Here is a 19,030-nt window from a genome sequence, read left to right as displayed (position 1 = left end):
CTTCAGGGAGCCACATATGGTCTCATAATGACACCTGGCCCAAGGTGAAGGTCATCCAGGTGTCCTGGGAGAGAATCTTGCTGGGGGTCTACAGTCATCTAAGGGCACAGTAAAAAAGAGTCACTAGTCAGGTGTGGTTGTACATGTCTTTAATCCCAGCACTCAGGAGGCTGAGGTAGGAGAATCACAGAAAGTTTGAGGCCAGCCTGGGACTACAGAGGGAATTCCAGGTCACCCTGGAATTCACCCTGGACTAGAGTGAGACCTTGCTTCAAAAATAAAATAAAATAAAAAAGAGCCAACAGTTTTCTTCTGGCTTTTTATACAGAAGTTCTTAAATACAAGTTTTAAGACCTATGTAAATTGTTGCTCAAGGTGTTCATGCCTGCCAATGATTTGAGCCATGTCTTTTCCTAGTATTCACATGAGTGCTATGGCCAGTGCCTTCTCTCTAGCCTTAGCTTCTCCCTGCAGAAGTCAAGTGTGTTTGGAGAGAATCTCTGCAAAGGCCTCAACTGGACCCCAGCACAGTGCATCAGCAACCCACCCACAGCACAACTGCAGAAAGCACTGAAGGCTTCTGATTCCCATTACCCTGGAGCCCCCATTTCCACTGCCATGGGCAGCACCTGGGCACTCCTTAGAAAAAGCCAGGGTCACACCAAGCAGAGTTTATTGAGGCCATGGTCAGGACCCATGTACACAGCAGGTGGCACACGCAGGGCAGATACTCGCTGGACTGCAGGGGTATTAGCAGCAAAGCAGATAACCTGTGTGTGGGGTGCCCCCTGGGGTACCCTCCTCCTAGCAGCATGAGGGGCTTTAGATGAGCATCAAGGACCACATCTAATGGTCCCAAAGCTCTCATAGGAACCCCTCCCTACTTCCCTTGAGCTCCCTGGTAGGGAGACAGGAGCCCTCCCTATGGTAAAGGATGGGATGATCCCTTGAGAGTCACTATAAAAATTAAAATTCCTTTATAAATCACAGGAGAAGGGCATGAAGAGATACCTGGGAAATCTGATTTTTGCCAGTCACCTCAAGCCTAACCCCAAGTTCTGACTCCAAAGTAGAGAGTAAAGGGCAAGGTCTGCAGGCACAGAAAGGGGCAAGAGACAGAAGAAAGGGAGCTAGAGGGACAGGACAAATGAGTACAACAGAGAAAAGATGCATCAGAGGAAAAGTGGGGCCACTGAGGCTCCGCTCCTCCACAGCCCCATAAGCTGTGCCTTGGAGATGAAGGATGAGAATTCCCAGCCCAGAGACTCCCACACTGTAAGGTACCACATGCTCCCAATCTAGTCCTTGCCCAAGCCACAGTGCCCTTGAGATACCCAGAGCTGCATGGGCAGGAGCTGAAAGTGGTGGGTGCTACTCCAGGTAGATGTCTTCTGTGGGGCAGGCGAATGCCAGGTGCTCCTGGTAATACTCCAGGAAGGCCCGGCTGTGGAGAGAAAGAGAGAGAAAATGATGCTCAGAAAAGCACTCCCTCCTATCTCTTTCCAGGAGATGCACCACCACCATGCCCATCAAAGATGTCCACATCACAGCACTCTTCTAGCAACTCGAAGCCACATCCCACCCATATACCTGCACCTCTCCTCTCCCATCGTTCCGAGGCTCCTGCCCCAGCTTTCCACTCACCCTACACTCTGCGCCACTGGCCTCATGGACTCCTGGGACACAAAGACATGGCAGGCGAAGCGGCTCAGCAGCGGGTGTTTAGTGATGAAGCCAAAATAGCTGTGGGAAAAGTTGGTGGATGGAGTGTCAGAGCACTGACCCAACCTTGGGCACCCCACTAAAGATCTAAAAGAAGGAGGAATTGTAAAAGCTTGGGAAATGTGGGAGAAGTCATGTGGTTTCAAGTTCTGAAGGTGCCTTCTTTGGGTTTAAGCCCATGACCATGGCCTCTACCCTGTGCTGGACCTGGAAGTATCTTTTCTTCCTGAAAACCATATGCACTCTCAGAACGCCTCGGGATTAGAGTTTAGTTTTGGACACTCTTCTCTATCTCCTCTACTCCCTGCTGGCTCAAACCCGTAAGGGCCCATTCAGCCCCACCTCTGGTTCTGCAAGCACAGCTACTTTCCAAGGTCTGATACAGCACTAGACACCACTGCATCTCTAAACCCTTTTGAATCCCTTCTCTTGCCAACTAGAAAACCACCCCATCTTAATATCCTTCCTACATGCAATGCCCTTTCCTTCCAATACACTAATAGCAACCATTGTTCAGATGGGAGGCATGAAACTTCAGACCCCACCCAACCCTTAAACTCTGGCCAATCAGATCCACTTCCCCAAGGTTAACAAATGTTGCTTATAAGTGTCACTAAGGCACCATCCTAAGCATTTTATATTATTATCTCACATATGCCTCACAATAGTCCTATGAGGTAGGGGTCCTGACAGCAAAGCACAAATAATATCTATCTTGCCCAAGTGCACCCAGGCTGGAAGCACTAGAGATAAAGGAGGTAGTCAGTGATTTTAACACCACTCCATCCAGATACTCCTAAGCCACTACCCACTTCACAGTGAAACAAACTGACCATCACCTAACACTGTTTCCTAAGCCTTGCAGAGGGACTGGGTTGGGTTCTAACACACCTTACTTCTAGAATTGCAACTGAGCCAGTGACTAGCCTGGAGGCGTGAGCTTGTAGCATTCAGGATTTATTTTTCATCTCTTGGAAATGCCATCCAAACCTCTTGTCCTTGTGACCCTCAAAGCAGCTCCAAAATTCTGTCCTAAGGTCTGGCACTCAGTCCTGGCTTGTTCCCCTCTAAGCAGCATCTCAACAGTAGAACCCATCAAACCATTAACCTCCTCAATGAGAAAGAGGCAAAATTACTCTTAACTGTCTTCTAGCCAGCACACTAGTCATTCTCAGCACACAAGTCCAGATGACCCCCAAGACTTTCTTGACACTTATCACAAGCCTCAGCCCCAGAAGCATAATGTCCACCCTGCATCCTGCCTGCCATAGGACATCTTTCTTCAGCTTCCTCCAGTCCTGTGACCCATCTGTAGTTACTCTTCTCCTTCATCTAGGAGGGTGGGACTCACTGGGCAGGGATCTATTCCTGGGGAGGAAATCAGAAGTCCTCTATTGTGTGCCACTCATTTTCTCTCCTCTTTTCATTCTGCCTAGCCTTTTTATCTACCTCATGGTCCCATTTATCTTACCTGCTCCAAACTGAAACCTCTTAAGGTCTCCCTCCTAAACCCCAGGCACAATGATTAATGGCCACTTCAGCCTCACTCTGTCTGTGCTTGATCCCACATCTCCTCTGTGTATGGATTCCTTGTCTGCCTATCACCCAAGTAAATGTCCATTCCCAGATCTCCCCCTCCTTAATCACCTCTTAAATGTCTCCTGAATATGTACACCTTCCATTTCAACATTGTACCTAGATAACTTGGCAGTTACCTGGTCTTCCAGCAGCATCTAGTCAATCTACACTACACAGCAGCCAAAGCCAGCTTGTCAGTCTGAGTCACATAGGACCCTTCCATGACCCCAACACCTTAAGATTAAGGACAAGCTTCTTGACAGAGTCAATAGCCCAAGTCTTGTGGAAAAGTTAGCTGTTTCCTTTATACTCTTCTCCTTATATCAAAGCCCTGGAGTCCTGGCCCACACCAGTGCATTCTATAGCCTTGGCCCTTCTGGCTCTCTGATAATGTGATACACTTCCACCAACACTGTCATTAGCTCATCTTTTGGGCTTTGCCATCTTGAATTGAAGAGAACCTCAGAAGACTCTGTAGGTCTGCCCAAGATACCCATTCAGAAGATGCCAGGATACCAGCAGATGCTTCCTGCACTTCCTTGTCTGTCTCTCCCCACTAAAATGGATGCATGTCTAAACCATGTATCCCAAGTCCAATACAGTTTGAGTATCATATAGGTGTAAGTAGAGCCCTTGGGGTGGGTGGGGATTGGAGTACAGGCAGCCCTCAGCATTTGAGAGGATGTAGAGGAACAGGTAAGGCTCACCAGCTGTTGCGAGGATGACAGCCACAGAATGAGATGTTCTTCATCTGGAAGAAGTGGCTACAGCGCTGGAACTAGAGCAGAGAGGAACAGAGGCATCTCAAGTTGGACAAAGGCCACTGGCCACTCCCACTACATGTCTCATAGAATCCCTTGCTAGTGTGTTTTTCAGCCAGAACCTCTTGTTTTAACCTACACCTCAAAGTGTCCCCCTGGTGCCCCAGTCTCCCACACTCCCACCTCAGGCCCTCCTCCACTCAGACTCAGCTTGACCCCCCGCAGAGAGATCTCCAGGTCACAAGAAGCAGGAGGACGCAGATGGACAGTCAGTTTCCGGGCAGTGGCAATCTGAGGAAGAAGTTGGAGGAGAGAGAAAAATTGAGTCTTAAGGAAGCTACTGTGGTCTCTCTTGTTTCCCTTGGAGGAAGTAGGCCTCCGACTATGAATATTCTTGGCACCTCAGGCCTCTAGAAACAATTCTGGAAGATGAATGACCTTGGACACCGTTGCACTCAAAAGCAAGCCAGTCACCACTTTTGTCACTTAGCCTGCTTCCCTTTTGTTCCTCCAGCCAGGCTGCTTCTCTTGGCTCCAAGGCTAAGACCTCCTTTGCCCACACCTCCAGCTACCTCACTGCATGGTACATGTAAACTGATAGGAAGTCTTAGATGCAGGGCTGGTCTGTCCTGATTCTTGATTCCCTCCAGCCTCATTCCCAGGCTAGCAGACAGGAAGATGCTCTTATGAGTGCATAAAGGAGTGAGCAAATGACTCCTAGGGAAGGGGCCATGACAGCTGGTCTCAATTTTCAGAATAGGCAATGGGGAGGCTGAATGGTAGGCAGGACCAGCAGAAAGGTAAAAGCCACAGTCAACTAACCAGGACACCCAGAAGAGAAGGGAACAGTTGCTGCACTCTGCCCAAGGCCTGTCTGCTCAGGCCTTTGAACCAAGGATCTATTAGCTACTCCTGCAGCATGTCCTGCATCCTTCCAGGCTTGGAGGCCTTGGAGCCATAGCATTTGTGCCAGCCTATGGAGTTATGGTGGCTTTCACATGGACCTCTAGCCTGTACCTGCCCCTATTTCCACACTGACCTTCTGCATGGCAGCACACAGGATGCCATTGCCCTGGTGACAGGGCACCTCCACAGAGCCCAAAAACTGCACATCAAAGCGTTCCACCCAGCAGGGGCTCCGCTTGCTTCCTGGGAAAGGGGATCACATAGGCCCAAATCAGGGAGTGTTGGAGAGAAAGTCTGGGATGACAAGCTGCCCTCTGTGGATGGAGCCTTACCCAGCAGGTCCTTGGCAGGACCAGGCACCGCATGAGCATAGAAGGCAGGGAACACACCACGTTCGCCAGTGCGCATGTTGAAGCCACGGAACCAGAAGTCATCCTCTTCTGCCTCCACCAACACTGGGTCATCCACATCTAGCTCCAGCTCGTCTGGATGGCGAGGGATGAACCTGAGGTCAGGTGACAGATCACTGAAACAGGGTAGGCATGGCTGGTTCCAAAGTTATCTGTGGACTGGGACAAGGGATCACTTTGGGGAAGAGGGAAGCTATACCTGAAGACAGCCCGGTGTGTCTGCTCTCTCTCTTCTCCATTGATCAGGCAGGAAAAAAGACCAAAGGACTCAGTGCCTGAGATCCAGACAAGAGAGGCAGAGACTCAATGGGGGAAGTAAAGTACTTAAAGGCCTGAACCCCTCCCCCACTGCCCAAAATGGGGTCTGGGGAGGATCAATTTCCATGGTCCTAGGAATAAGAGCAGTGTCTAGCCCTGACCATCCCAATAACCTCAGGCCTCCCGGGCATATTGAAAAACCTGATAATCTGGGGTCAGGATGCTATTTCTTCCCCTGGGACCACCCTGTCTTCTCCACTTCTCACTCACTGGAGGATCGAGATGTACTGTTGACAAAGACATTGAGGAATTTCTTGGAAAAGGTGAGGTCGGGGCTGTCCGGAGAGGCATCCTCTGGGATCTGGTCACCACTTAATAATGTAGTGCCTGCCTCTTCCTCACTGGCCTCCCCGCTGCTGTCCTCTTCGCTGTCGTTGCTTAGGCCTGCACAACGTCTGAGGCTCACCAGCTCTAGCTGAGTGTGCTCATCCACTACCAACGTGTACTTGACTGCATCGTACACTAGTGAGGCATCCAACGGTGCAGCTGAGCCTGTGCCCCTGGCTCCAGGGGGCCCCATGCTGTCCTCTGCATCCTCTTCATCCTCTTCTTCCTCATCATCCTCTTCCTCAGAGCATGCAGCAGAATATGCACGGCCAGGACGCACAGTGCGACCAGATGCAGCCCACAGGGGTGTGATGGTGTCCCGTGTGGGATTGCTGAGGAAGAGGCAGGGCCCAGGCTGCGCTGGGCCAGGCCTAGGTGCTACTGGGACTGGTGGGGGTGGCCCACACAGGGTCTCCATGTCCACCAGCTCCACGTGGGACCCCGCTGCTGCCTCAGGATCTTGGGACTCTGCAATGGCCCCTCCCCCAGATGAGGCAGGGTCTCCAGGCAGGCGTGGCACTGGAGACAGGCACTGGCCAGGACATCGGATGGGCGAGGAGCCCTCGGAGATCATGCGGCTCACCAGGTTGCTGAGCAGCCAGGGAGAGTCAGCATCCTCACTGAGGTCGGGCTCAGACTCGGAGCCAGATTCATACTCGCTGTTGGTGTCATCTGGGCCTACAGGCAGAAAAGCAGGGCGGCGAGGATGTTCCTGTAGCAGCTCTGGCTCTGGTTCTGGCTCTGAGGCTGGTGATGAGGCCTCCTCGATGGAGTTGGTGAGGTGTGAGGAGCGGCCACTGCTGCTGCTGCCACCATCACTGCTGAGCTCCAACTCTGTCTCAGAGATAGATGAAATCATGCGCCCAAGGTGTGCACCACCTGCATCCTCAGAGTCCGAGCCTGGTGATGAAAGCTCCTGGCTGCTGTGCTGTCCACCAAGGCCCCGGCTTGAGTGACTTCTCAGGTCAGCCTCGATGCCAGGATCCGAGGAGGGTGAGGCCCCACATGGTTGTGGGGGCTCAAGAGGCTGATTCCCTTCGAAGTCACAACCTGGATGCACCAGAGACTGTGCCTCGTTGGGCCCCTCCTGGGCTGGGAGCTCTGCCAGGCAGGGGTTTAGGTCACTACCACCAGGAATCAGACCTCTTTTCAGCAATCAACTTTCCTTTTCCCTCCCTCCCTCTCCCGTTGCACCCTTACCAGCCCCCACCCCTTACCTCTGAGGGGCTCCAGGACTGGTGAGCACAGCACTGGCTCCTGCCAGGAGGCTGGGAGTGCAGGAGCAAAGTCTCCATTGTTGTTCAGAGAGTCCTAGGGTTGAGAGACAAATACAGCAGCACTGGAGAGGGTTCCAGCAACCAAGAGCAGGAGGGCCCTGCGGACATAGGGTGCAGATTCAGCTCTATCTCTATGGGGTCAAAAGACTCACTTGGGCTCCTAGTGTAGTTAGGTGGAGTGTAGTGGGTCGGTGCTTGTGGGACTCCTCCAGGGAAGGAGAAGGAATAAGTGGCTCCCCAGCAGGTGTCTCTGAGCTAGGTCTTCCTCCTTCCTTGCCGTCCTCATCTCCCTCCTCCTCCTCTTCCTCATCATCATCCTCTTCCTCCTCTTCATTGTCATCAATCATCTCAAATTCCTGGAAGTCATCTTGGAAGGAGCAGATGGGATGTGGCTGCTCTGAACGCCCCAGGGAGAGACTGTCCTGCAAGAAGGTGGGACAAGGCAGGGCCAGAGTACAACAGTTACCTGGGATCCCAACAGGGAAAAAAGGAGCAGAAGTCAAGGGAGAACGTCTTCCAACTCACTGTCTCCCATCAAAAGAGCAACTGTGGTTTTTGTAGGTTTTTTTTAAACTATTTATTTATTAGAGAGAATGGGTGTGCCACATCCTCTAGCCACTGCAAACGAATTCCAGACACTGTGTGCATCTGCTTACATAGGTTCTAGGGAATTGAACCTGAACCCTTAGGCTTCACAGGCAAGCACCTTAACTACTAAGTCATCTCTACAACCCTGACTGTTTTTTTAACTCTGTTTAATACAGGATCATTCCATTTCTTGGCAAGGGCCTAAGTTTCCAAGACCAGTGACTTTCTGAGAGTAGCACCAGCCAACCTTCTAGCCTTATCTCACCCCCAAATCCCAACACATTTAACACTGGCACTCAGTTTTCTTCACAATATTTTTTAACATTTTATTTTTATTTATTAATTTATTTGATAGAGAAAGAGGGGGAGAGAGTGAGAGAATGGACATGCCAGGGCCTCCAGCCACTGCAAATGAATTCCAGATGCATGCGCCCCCTTGTGCATCTGGCTAACATGGGTCTTGGGAATCAAACCTGGGTCCTTTGGCTCTTCAGGCAAACACCTTAACTGCTAAGCCATCCCTCCAGACCTTCTTCACAATATTTTTTAAATGGTTTATTTATTTACTTGATAGAGTAAGAAAGATGCAGATAGAGAGAATGGGAGTGCCAGGGCCTCTAGCCATTGCAAATGAACTCCAGATGCATGTGCCACTTTGGGCATCTGGCTTTATGTGGGTACTGGGAAACTAAACTCCAGTCTTTAAGCTTTGCAGGAAAGCGCCTTAACCTCTGAGCCATCTCTCCAGCCTGCTTCATAATATTTTTAACACTCAATTTGCAACTTATAATTTATGTCATCTACCAAACTCCAAGCCCCAACAGGATGGGTCATGTTCATATTATGCACTGGTACACTCTTGGGAACAGCATTAGTAAGTAAATGAATTCATAAATAAAAAAACTTGAGATGACTCAATAGTGCAGAGCACTTGCTTGCAAGGCCTGATGGCCCTGGTTCCATTTCCCATTACCCATGTAAAAACCAGCTGCACAAAGTGGTACATGCATCTAGAGTTTGTTTGCAGTGCCTAAAAGACCTGGCTCACCCATTCTTCCACCCCTCTGCTTATAAATAAGTAAAAATATTAAAAATAAATAAATAACCACACTCTAATGATTCACCAAGTTTATACCAATCCCAGGGCCTTTGGTAGAGTTAATCCTACCAGCAATTTTCTCCCTTCCATTCTCTCCTATTTTAGTCTACCTGAGTTCTCAAAGACTGGCTAATATCTCCTCTGGGAAGTCTTCCAGATTCTCTTAGTCTAGATTGGGTTCCCTCCCTCCTCATCACACTTTGTGCCCAGTTGGGATTCGTGTCTGATATATGGGTGATCATTGTCTCTCATATGTGTTTCTCCTCTGCTAAGCTGCAAGCCCAGGGTTAGGAATGGAAACAGCTGTCTTTTTCCATTTTTTAGCACCTGGAAGCCCCCAGCACTTGCCAGCCACATGTCATTTGCTCAGAATGAATAGAAATAGAAACATGCAGAGGTAAGAGAACCAGGAGGCAGAGAAATGATTTCAGGGAGAGACTTAAGACAAACAGATGCCACAGAGGTTAAGATAACAGCTAGATCACATCTTTGTGATATGAGGACAGAGGATATCTATAGCAAAGGCACACCTCCCTCCCCTCCCCTTCTGTTGTGATGGTGGGAACTGCTGGGGAAGGCTCTCTGGAGGGTCTACAATGTGTTAGGAAAAAGGACCAATGCCAAGAGGCTACGAGCAGAAGTAAGGGATTTCTTGCATCAAAGCTGAGCTCCACCTTAACCCCAAACCCACAACATTAGGCAAACAAATCCTATGTGAGGCTCTTCCTTGATCAGGTTTCACATACCCAGCCCTTTCCCTACCTTCTCGCAGTGGTCTGAGTCATAGCTGAGGCCCAGGCCACAGTCATCTGTGATCTCAGACAGGTCTTCATCATCAAATTCTTCCAGACTTATGTCCTGGGGAGGCCTGAAGAGGATGCCAGGGTCAAAGCCACCCAGCCCTGGGCTCCTGGCCTGAGAGTTGGTCCTGAGGACATTTCAGGGAGATGTCCTGCTCCCAGGCCCCCAAATCCCAGGCCAGGGCCTTGTCATTTTGACCCCAAGCAGTCTTCTCCAGTGGTTCTTCTCCCCAGTTGGCGCCAAACAACCCAAAGGGAACCATTCCTCCCCCAGCCCCTCCTAAACTCAGCTCCCAGCCCCTGTGGATCACAGCTTCAGCCTCAGGGGAGACAGCCTGAGTCAGGAGGGGGAGGGGAACTGAAGCTGCTACAGCAGGAGAGGGAGGGGTTGCTTCTTCTTGTTTATGTCGCCACTTTACATACTAGGCAGGCCTACGCCCAGAGGTCCAGCCTCTTCCAACCCCTGTCCCGCCTCCAAAACTCCTGGCTTGATTTCTACTCTCTCAGTATGGGACCTAGGGGCCAGGCCCTGGTCTCCGTCTGAAGAGGCCTAACAAAGCCAAAAGGACACTGTCAGGCAGAGACTGGGTGCTGGGCATCTAACCCAGGCCAGCTGACCCCTCAAAGGGTTAATCCAAGGACCCCCCCCCCCCCTTGACAGGTCAACTGCCCAGGCTGGATATGGCTCAATATCCCAATGCGAAAAGAGCATGTGCCCCTGGGACTGGACGACAGTGGGCAAGCAACCAGGAACCCAGAGCCCGGGGTGGGGGATGGGCAGCATCAGTCAGAGGCCTGAAGACCAGAGAGACGTACGAGGCTTGGGTTCGTGAAAGTGCCAGGGTGGGGTGACAGGCCGAATTGGGCTCTCTGGACCACGAGGCACGCCGACGACTGCGGGGTCCAGTGCTTACCTGCATCCAGGAGGCGACAGCGAGTGGAAGGTGGATAGAGAAAACATCTCCGCGCGATCCGCCATCTTCCCGGGATCGCCGGCCGGCTGCAGGGGGAGGGGGAGGAGCACCGCGCGCCCTTGGCGCTCCCGCCCGCGGCCTCGGCCTTCCCACTTAGCCCGAGACACGCCCTGCGACAGTCTCCCGCGACACACCTCAGCGCCTTGCCAGGACACCGCGGCAGCGGGCCTGCGCCGCAGGGGAGAGGGAGGGAGTGGCGCAGGGCGGGGCCTGCGCGGCGGGGAGGGCGGGCGGAGGGTTGGGGGTTAGCGCAGACGATGGGCGCAGGAAGAGGGTGGGGGTATTGGGCAAAGGATAGGGGTCGGGCTGAGGATGGGGTTCGGCCCCAGGATGGAAGTGTGGCGGAGGATGGGAGTGTCGGCCCAGGGTGGGGGCTCGGCGAGGATGGGCTAGGCAGGGTCCGTTAAGGTTTTGGTGGGGAGGGCTGAGTGGTTTCCGGGCGAGGGACAGTAGGGGCAGCGAGCACTCGAAGATTGAGCGTCTGTAGGCGGTGCGAAGGGCTGTAAACGAGGGCCCAGAACGGCTGCGGCCCGGTTCTGCACTCCCGTAGCTAGCCTTCTGTGTGCTCTACTTGTAGGAGGTACCGTATGCTTGCCAAGGTGTGTGCGGCCCCTGGGGTTTGGGAACTATGGAGCTGGGTGGGAAGCCTGAACGGGAGCCTGGCCTTCCAACTGACCACCTTGCTGTAGGCTGCGGGAGCTGTCCGCCTCTGGGTGCTGATCAGTAGCTGTTCCCTCACTGGGTGCTGATGGGGCCTGAAAGGCTGAAGGGAATTTCTCCCTAAAACACGTTAACCCCGGAAAAATAGCCATTTCCCTGACGATTCTGAGCCAGGCTCAAACGGGGAGATAGGGTCACAGTATGCCCCTGTAGTCTAGATCCAGAGTTGTCCAGTTAGATATTGGTGTGCATTGGGAAAAGTTGAAGTTATGTTCATTCAACTGGAACATTGTTTCTTAGGCTACCTATTTACATAGCTGTGTTTCAAGGATAGACAACGCCCAGCTTGAAGCTTGGACTTGGTAAGGGGATGAGTCTGTAGAGACGACGAAAGCTGGAATGGAGCTTCAGGAGCCAGCACCCATTCTCGCTCAATGCCTCTTTCTCTCTCTCTCAAACTAAAAATTAATACAGAATCAATTCCAGGTCAGCCTGGGCTAGAGTGAGCCCCTACCTCGAAAAAAAAAAAAAGAAAGAAAGATAAGAAATAAAAAGTAATGCCACTAAAAAAAAGAAATCCGTGTATATTTTTCTGACAAACTTATCATAAATTAGAAAATAAATGAATGGGCTAAGTGGTCAAAGGCACTTACTTACAAAGCCTGTCAGCCTAGGTTCAATTCCAAGCCACCCAAGCAAATCTGGACAGGCATTTGTTTGAAGTAGAAGAGACTCTGATACATGCATGTGGGTGAGTGCACACATACACACATGTGCAAGTAAATAATTTTTAATGTTTATTTATTTGAGAGAAAGAGGCAGATAGAGGGGAGGAGGGAGGGAATGGGTGCACCAGAGCCTTTAGACACTGCAAACGAATCCAGACACCTGAGCCACCTTGTGCATCTGGCTTCACGTGGGTACTGGGGAATTGAACCTGGGTTCTGTGGTTGTTTTGGAGGCAAGTGAACCATCTCTCCAGCCCCAAATTAATAATTTTTTTAAAAAACCCAGGTATGGTGGTGCATACCTTTAATCTCAGCACTAGGAAGGCTGAGGTAGGAGGATGGCCTTGAATTTCAGGGTAGCCTGGGCTACAGTGAGACCCTGTCTCAAAAAATGAAAAAAAAGGGGTGGCCAGGTTGGGCCAGGGAAGCAGGAGTGGTGGACTGAGCAGGGGACCCCCAGCCTGGTGCTGACATGAGTCTGCCACCCTCGGGATGTGTTTCTTATGATCTGGTGTCACAAGACCACCATCTTGATGGATGCCAAGGAGTTAAACACTTCGAGCTGAAGCATATAGTCAAGGGCATCCACAAGTGACCACCAGTGAGCAGCAGCTATGCAAGGATGACCAGCTCCTTGACAATGGAAAAATGCTGAGCAAGTGCAGCTTCACCAGCCAGACAGCAAGGCCACAAGCCCCACCTACAGTGGGCCTGGCCTTCTGTACAGATGATACCTACAAGACTGTGCATTGAGCCCTTCTCCAGCCCTCTGGCGTTTCCAGATGTGATGAAACCTCAGGACTTGGGAGGCAAAACTCATAAGCAAGCTGTGCAGTGAGGCCCACTTTGAGGCCCATTCCTCCCAATAAAAGAGATGTGGAGCTGGACATGGTGGTGCATGCCTTTAATATCTGGACTCAGGAGGCAGAGGTAAGAGGATCACTGTGAGTTCAAGGCCAGCTTGTACCTATAGTAAGTTCCAAGTTAGAGTGGGACCCTACCTTGACAAAAATTGAAGAGAGAGACACAAAGAGATTTGAATGTCTGCCTGATTGGTTACTGCCTCCTTCTATCTATGCCCTCCTTCTCAACTCCAGGCACCAACCTGGGATGGGTCCTACTTCCCCCCTTCCCCACCCACTTTTCTTCAGGCTCTTACCTAGCAGGTTGCCTGCTGTGCTGTTCAGCTGAAAACATTACCAGACTCACACTCTTACTAGCTGTGGTGGTTTGATCAGGTGTCCCCCATAAACTTAGGTGTTCTGAATGCTAGGTTCCCAGTTGATGGAGATTTGGGAATTGACACTTTCTGGAGGCAGTGTGGTGTTGGGGCAGGCTTATAGGTGTTACAGCCAGTTTCCCCTTACCAGTGCTTGGCACACTCTCCTGTTGCTATTACCCACCTTATGTTGGCCAGGGGGTGATGTCCACACCTCTGCTCATGCCATCATTTCGCCTGTCATCGTGGAGCTTCCCCTCAAGCCTGTAAGCCAAAATAAACCCATTTTTCCCACAAGCTGCTCTTAGCTGGATGACTTCTACCAGCAATGCGAACCTGGCTGCAACAGTAAAGTGGTACCGAGGAGTGGGGTTGCTGCTAGATACCTGGCTGTGTGGCTTTGGCCTTTTGGAGCTGATTTTCAAGAGGAATATGGAAGGATTTGAAACATTGACCTAAGAGATGCTTTGCAGTGCTGTAAGTACAGCTTGATGGACTATTCTGGTCAGAGCTGCAAGACCTGAATGCAGTAAGAACTATGGACTGTGAGGTTTGGCTTATGAGGGTTAGAAAGAGCTTTGCCAGGACTGGGCTAGCAGTCTGTGTGAGAAGCTTGCTCTTGTGCCCATGTCCTGAAAAGTTGTGCAGGGTTGCTTTGCATAGAAATAAAACTGGTGTGAGCAGAGGGATATGGCACAGAAAGAAATCTTTAGGCCAAAACTGCTGCCCATTCAGCTGCAATTGAGAGATTACAACCTTTGAGATTAGGCCAGCTGACCAGCACTGGGGCAACAGGAAGAATTTAGACTCTTTTGAAGGGGCCTGAGTACTCAAGGAGTGTCCTGTTCTTCAAAGTCTGCTTTATTCCCTGTTGCAGTCTGGTTCGCATTGCTGGTAGAAATCACCCAACCAAGAGTAGCTTCTGGGAAAAAGAGGTTTATTTGGCTTACAGGCTCGAGGGGAAGCTCCACAATGGCAGGGGAAAACAATGGCATGAGCAGAGGGTGGACATCACCCCCCTGGCCAACGTAAGGTGGAACACAGCAACAGGAGGGTGTGCCAAACACTGGCATGGGGAAACTGGCTATAAAGCCCATAAGCCCGCCCCCAACAATACACTCCCTCCAGGAGGCATTAATTCCCAAATATCCATCAGCTGGGAACCTAGCATTCAGAACACCTAAGTTTATGGGGGACACCTGAATCAAACCACCACATTCCGCCCCTGGCCCCCATAAACTGATATCCATACATGATGTAAAATACAATGCTTTCAGTCTGACTTTAAAAGTCCCCATAGTTTTTATCAATCTCAATGATGTTCATACATCCCCATAGTTCAAGATCTTTTAACTGAGCCATAATACCAAAATATAACCTCAAAAAACCCATAATGGCACAGAATAAGTATTCACACTGCAAAAGATGGCATTGGGCATAGCAAAGAAACATTCAACCAATACAAGATTTAAAACAACCAGGGCAAATATTAAACTCTGTAGCTTCAAGTCAAGCAACTCTAGCCAGTGACAAATCTCCAAGTCTGATAATTCTAATCAGCAACAAGTCTCTGGCATTCCAATTCCGCCCCTCCAGCTAGGCTACTCACAGTCCTGGAAAACTTCATCGGGGCCAGCAGCTCCTCGGCAGCCATCTCATGGTCCCGGCATCTCCACTGGGTCTCCACTGCAAGCCACAGTTCATCCTCATGGCCCCATGGGGTCTCTATGCAGGTAACTAGCAAACCCGCTTCACACTGCCCATGGCCATTTCCAAAACACAAGACCGTGTTGCAAACTCAATGACCCTCTTTCCAGCATTTCTTATACTCCACAATACAGGGTGCCAATTTGTTAATCCAGGGGGGAATAAAGCAGACTTTGAAGAACAGGACTCCTTGAGAACTCAGGCCCCTTCAAAAGAGTCTACATTCTTCTTGTTGCCCCAGCGCAGGTCAGCTAGCCCAGTCTCAAAGGTTGTAATCTCTCAGTTGCAACTGAACGGGCAATAGTTCACCCAAAGATTTTTCTTTCTGTGCCATATCCCTCTGCACACACCAGTTCATTTCTATGCAAAGCAACCCTGCACAACTTCTTAGGACATGGGCACAAGAGCAAGCTTCTCACACAAACTACTAGCCCAGTCCAGGCAAAAGCTCTTTCTCACCCTCATAAGCCAAACCTCACAGTCCATAGTTCTTACTGCATTCAGGTCTTAGAGCTCAGACCAGAATAGTCCATTAAGCTGTACTTACAGCACTGCAAGACATCTCTTAGGCCAAGGTTTCAACTCCTTCCACTTTCCTCTTGAAAATCAGCTACAAAAGGCTGAAGCCACATAGTCAGGTGTCTAGCAGCAACCCCACTCCTCGGTACCACTTTACTGTTGCAGTCTGGTTCGCATTGCTGGTAGAAATCACCCAACCAAGAGTAGCTTCTGGGAAAAAGAGGTTTATTTGGTTTACAGGCTCGAGGGGAAGCTCCACGATGGCAGGGGAAAACGATGGCATGAGCAGAGGGTGGACATCACCCCCCTGGCCAACGTAAGGTGGAACACAGCAACAAGAGGGTGTGCCAAACACTGGCATGGGGAAACTGGCTATAAAGCCCATAAGCCCGCCCCCAACAATACACTCCCTCCAGGAGGCATTAATTCCCAAATATCCATCAGCTGGGAACCTAGCATTCAGAACACCTAAGTTTATGGGGGACACCTGAATCAAACCACCACATTCCCCCCCTGGATTAACAAATTGGCACCCTACCTGGTATTGTGGAGTATAAGAAATGCAGGAAAGAGAGGGTCATTGAGTTTGCAACACAGTCTTGTGTTTTGGAAATGGCCATGGACAATGTGAAGCAAGTTTGCTGTTTGCCTGCATGGAGACCCCATGGGGCCATGAAAATGAGCCATGGACTGCAGTGGAGATGCCAGGACCACGAGATGGCTGTTAAGGAAAGCTTCCGGCCCTTATGAAGTTTTCCAGGACTTTGAGTAGCCTAGCTGGAGGGGCGAAATTGGAATGCCAGAGACTTACTGCTGGTTAGAATTATCGGACTTGGAGATTTGTCACTGGCTAGAGTTGTTGGACTTGGAGTTCAGTTTGATGTTTGCCCTCATTGTTTTAAATCTTGTATTGGCTGAATGATATTTACTATGCCCAATGTCATCTTCTTCAGTGTGAATATTTATTCTGTGCCATTATGGGGTTTTTAAGGTTATTTTTTGGTATTATGGCTCAGTTAAAAGATCTTGGACTATGGGGATGTATGAACATCATTGGAATTGCTAAAAACTATGGGTACTTTTGAAGTTAGGTGAATGCATTGCATCATGTATAGTCATCAGTTTATGGGGGCCAGGGGCGGAATGTGGTGGTTTGATCAGGTGTCCCCCATAAACTTAGGTGTTCTGAATGCTAGGTTCCCAACTGATGGATTGGGAATTGACACTTTCTGGAGACAATGTGGAGTTGGAGCAGGCTTATGGGTGTTATAGCCAGTTTCCCCCTGCCAGTATTTGACACACTCTTCTGTTGCTATTATCCATCTTATGTTGGCCAGGGGGTGATGTCCATCCTCTGCTCATGCCATTATTTCCCCCTGTCATCATGGAGCTTCCCCTTGAGCCTGTAAACCAAAATAAACCTCTTTGTCCAAGAAGCTGCTTTTGGTTGGGTGATTTCTACCAGTAATGCGAACCTGACTACAACACCAGCCAACCACAGAGAGGAGAAGACTAAAGCCAGTCTGTCTGGATAGTGACAATTTCCCCATCACACTAGACCACCACACCCAGTGGATCATTTTCTCTGTTCCTGGGTCTTTCTGGCTATCATAAGAGGCCAGAAGTAGGCTTGAACCAGTGTCTTAAGAGCATGTTCTGTGAAAACCATAGCTTAGAAGACTTAATGAGTCCTCTTCCCAATCACTTACAGCTTGGGGACTTATGATCAGGATTAAAGATAGCTCCCCATCCATTTGTGTATTTCCATACCTAAAAAAAAATTATACAAGCCAGATGTTGTGGCACATGTCTTTAATCCCAGCACTTGGGAGGCTGAGGAAGAAAGATTGCCATAAATTTAAGGCCACCCTGAAACTACATAGTGAATCCCAGGTCAGCCTGGGCTAGAGCAACCCTATTTCAAAAATACAAAATAAATAAGTAAATAAATAAATAAAGTATATAGACACAAAACATTGGGGGGAGGGACAAATGCAAGCTGCCAGTCTTGGTCTTTGATTCCACTCATATTCCATTACATATAAATCAAAAACATAAATAAAATGGCCATAGCTAAAGCTATAAACGGCATTATTTAATAAAGATGAAGAGTGAGAGTTACACTTTGTCAGGGATAATGTCATAACCAATAACTGTACCATTTCCTGAATCTTGATTTTAAATTATCTGTGATTTAATTCCCAATTCTATATGACCTATATTTCTTTTTCTCCTGTTGTAATATCATAATACCCACAATTCTTTAACTGCATGATAAACATGGTCCAGTTTCCATTGCTGGGTAACAAATTACCCTCAAAGTTAGTATACTGACATGACTATTTTACTCTACTTTAGAATTTAGGGTCAGAGATTGTTGAAGAATTCTGATAAGAATTCTTGCCTGAGAAATCCTGCTGGAGATGAACTGAAAACTTCTTCCAGGAAAAAGCCACGCTGCATGCAGTTCAATGGAAGAGAGAGAAATCACCATTGAAGATACTCCACAGTGGACACTGTAAGCCTTAAATTTGGCTAGCCAGGCCAAATGAGCCAATGGCTACAATTGTGGCATGTCTGTTATAGGAGAAAACAACTGCTCTCTAGTTGGACTGAAGGCCTGTTCCATGGGAGGTAATACATCCCTGTTACTGAAAACTTAAAACAGGGGTAGTCATGAGCCCTAGGGGTGTAACATCTGCTGCTGTCTGGCTAAATGTATATACTATGCTCACTGAACTGCCCAGTAAGCACTTCTCTTAATGTTCATACCCATATATTAATGCTACTCTCACTTTTGGTTGGAGAAGCTTCTCTTTTCAGATGGCAGTGACCTTGGGATGACTCAGAAGGCACCATGGTACTGAGAAGAAGTGACAGAGGAATGTTCAGCACTGAAATATCTCTATCACACCTTCCAAGGCTCAGGGTCCATTGCGGAAGAGGTGGCAGAAAGAATGTAAGAGCCAGAGGAAGGGTAGGACTCCTTACACGTGCTCCTCCAGAAACAAAATGGCCTAGATATCCATGACCTCACAGTGCCTGACACTACCTACACAAGACCATCATAACAGCAAGAGAAGCTCATGACATCAAAATAAAAGCGAGACTGATTGAGAGGGGGAAGAGTTATGATGAAGAGTGGAGTTTCAAAGGGGAACATGGGGGGAGGGAAGAAATTACCATGGGATATTATCTACAATTATGGAAGTTGTCAATAAAAAATAAAAATTAAAAAAGAGAATTCTTGCTTGGATATCTTTTTAGGTTTCATTACAGTTAGAGGAAACTGAGCTAGGTGTCTGAGATGGGTTCCCATTGTGGTTAGCCAATGATACTGTGAGACCAAATATAACCTTTTTTTTTTTTTTTTTTGTTTTTGGTTTTTCGAGGTAGGGTCTCACTCTTGTCCAGGCTGACCTGGAATTCACTATGGA

At 49.2% G+C, this 19,030-nt stretch overlaps 1 protein-coding gene and 1 pseudogene across 3 annotated transcripts; one reads left to right on the top strand and one right to left on the bottom strand.

Annotated features, from left to right (window-relative positions):
• Positions 1-656: 656 nt before the first annotated feature.
• Positions 657-10,875, bottom strand: Mapk8ip2 (mitogen-activated protein kinase 8 interacting protein 2). Of its 3 annotated transcripts, none has more exons than XM_045153320.1 (12): positions 10,701-10,875; positions 9,749-9,854; positions 7,452-7,721; positions 7,240-7,333; positions 5,906-6,700; positions 5,577-5,652; positions 5,300-5,472; positions 5,101-5,210; positions 4,245-4,352; positions 4,008-4,078; positions 1,645-1,743; positions 657-1,444 (listed from the first exon to the last, which is right to left on the bottom strand). In XM_045153320.1, exons 1-12 carry the CDS (start codon positions 10,763-10,765, stop codon positions 1,372-1,374), a joined length of 2,040 nt encoding a protein of 679 aa, XP_045009255.1. In that variant the 5' UTR covers positions 10,766-10,875; the 3' UTR covers positions 657-1,371. The 3 variants fall into 3 exon arrangements, with proteins under 3 accessions (XP_045009255.1, XP_045009254.1, XP_004650486.1); XM_045153319.1 differs by having other exon boundaries at positions 5,906-6,856; positions 10,701-10,873; XM_004650429.2 differs by having other exon boundaries at positions 5,906-7,123; positions 10,701-10,870.
• A 1,286-nt stretch (positions 10,876-12,161) lies between these two features.
• LOC101600780 lies at positions 12,162-18,111 on the top strand (annotated as a pseudogene).
• The last annotated feature ends 919 nt before the right edge of the window (positions 18,112-19,030 follow it).

This window comes from Jaculus jaculus, chromosome 6 (assembly GCF_020740685.1).
Source record: "Jaculus jaculus isolate mJacJac1 chromosome 6, mJacJac1.mat.Y.cur, whole genome shotgun sequence".
NCBI lineage: Eukaryota > Metazoa > Chordata > Mammalia > Rodentia > Dipodidae > Jaculus > Jaculus jaculus.
Note: the sequence above shows the minus strand (reverse complement) of the source record. Positions and strands in the feature narration are given on the sequence as shown.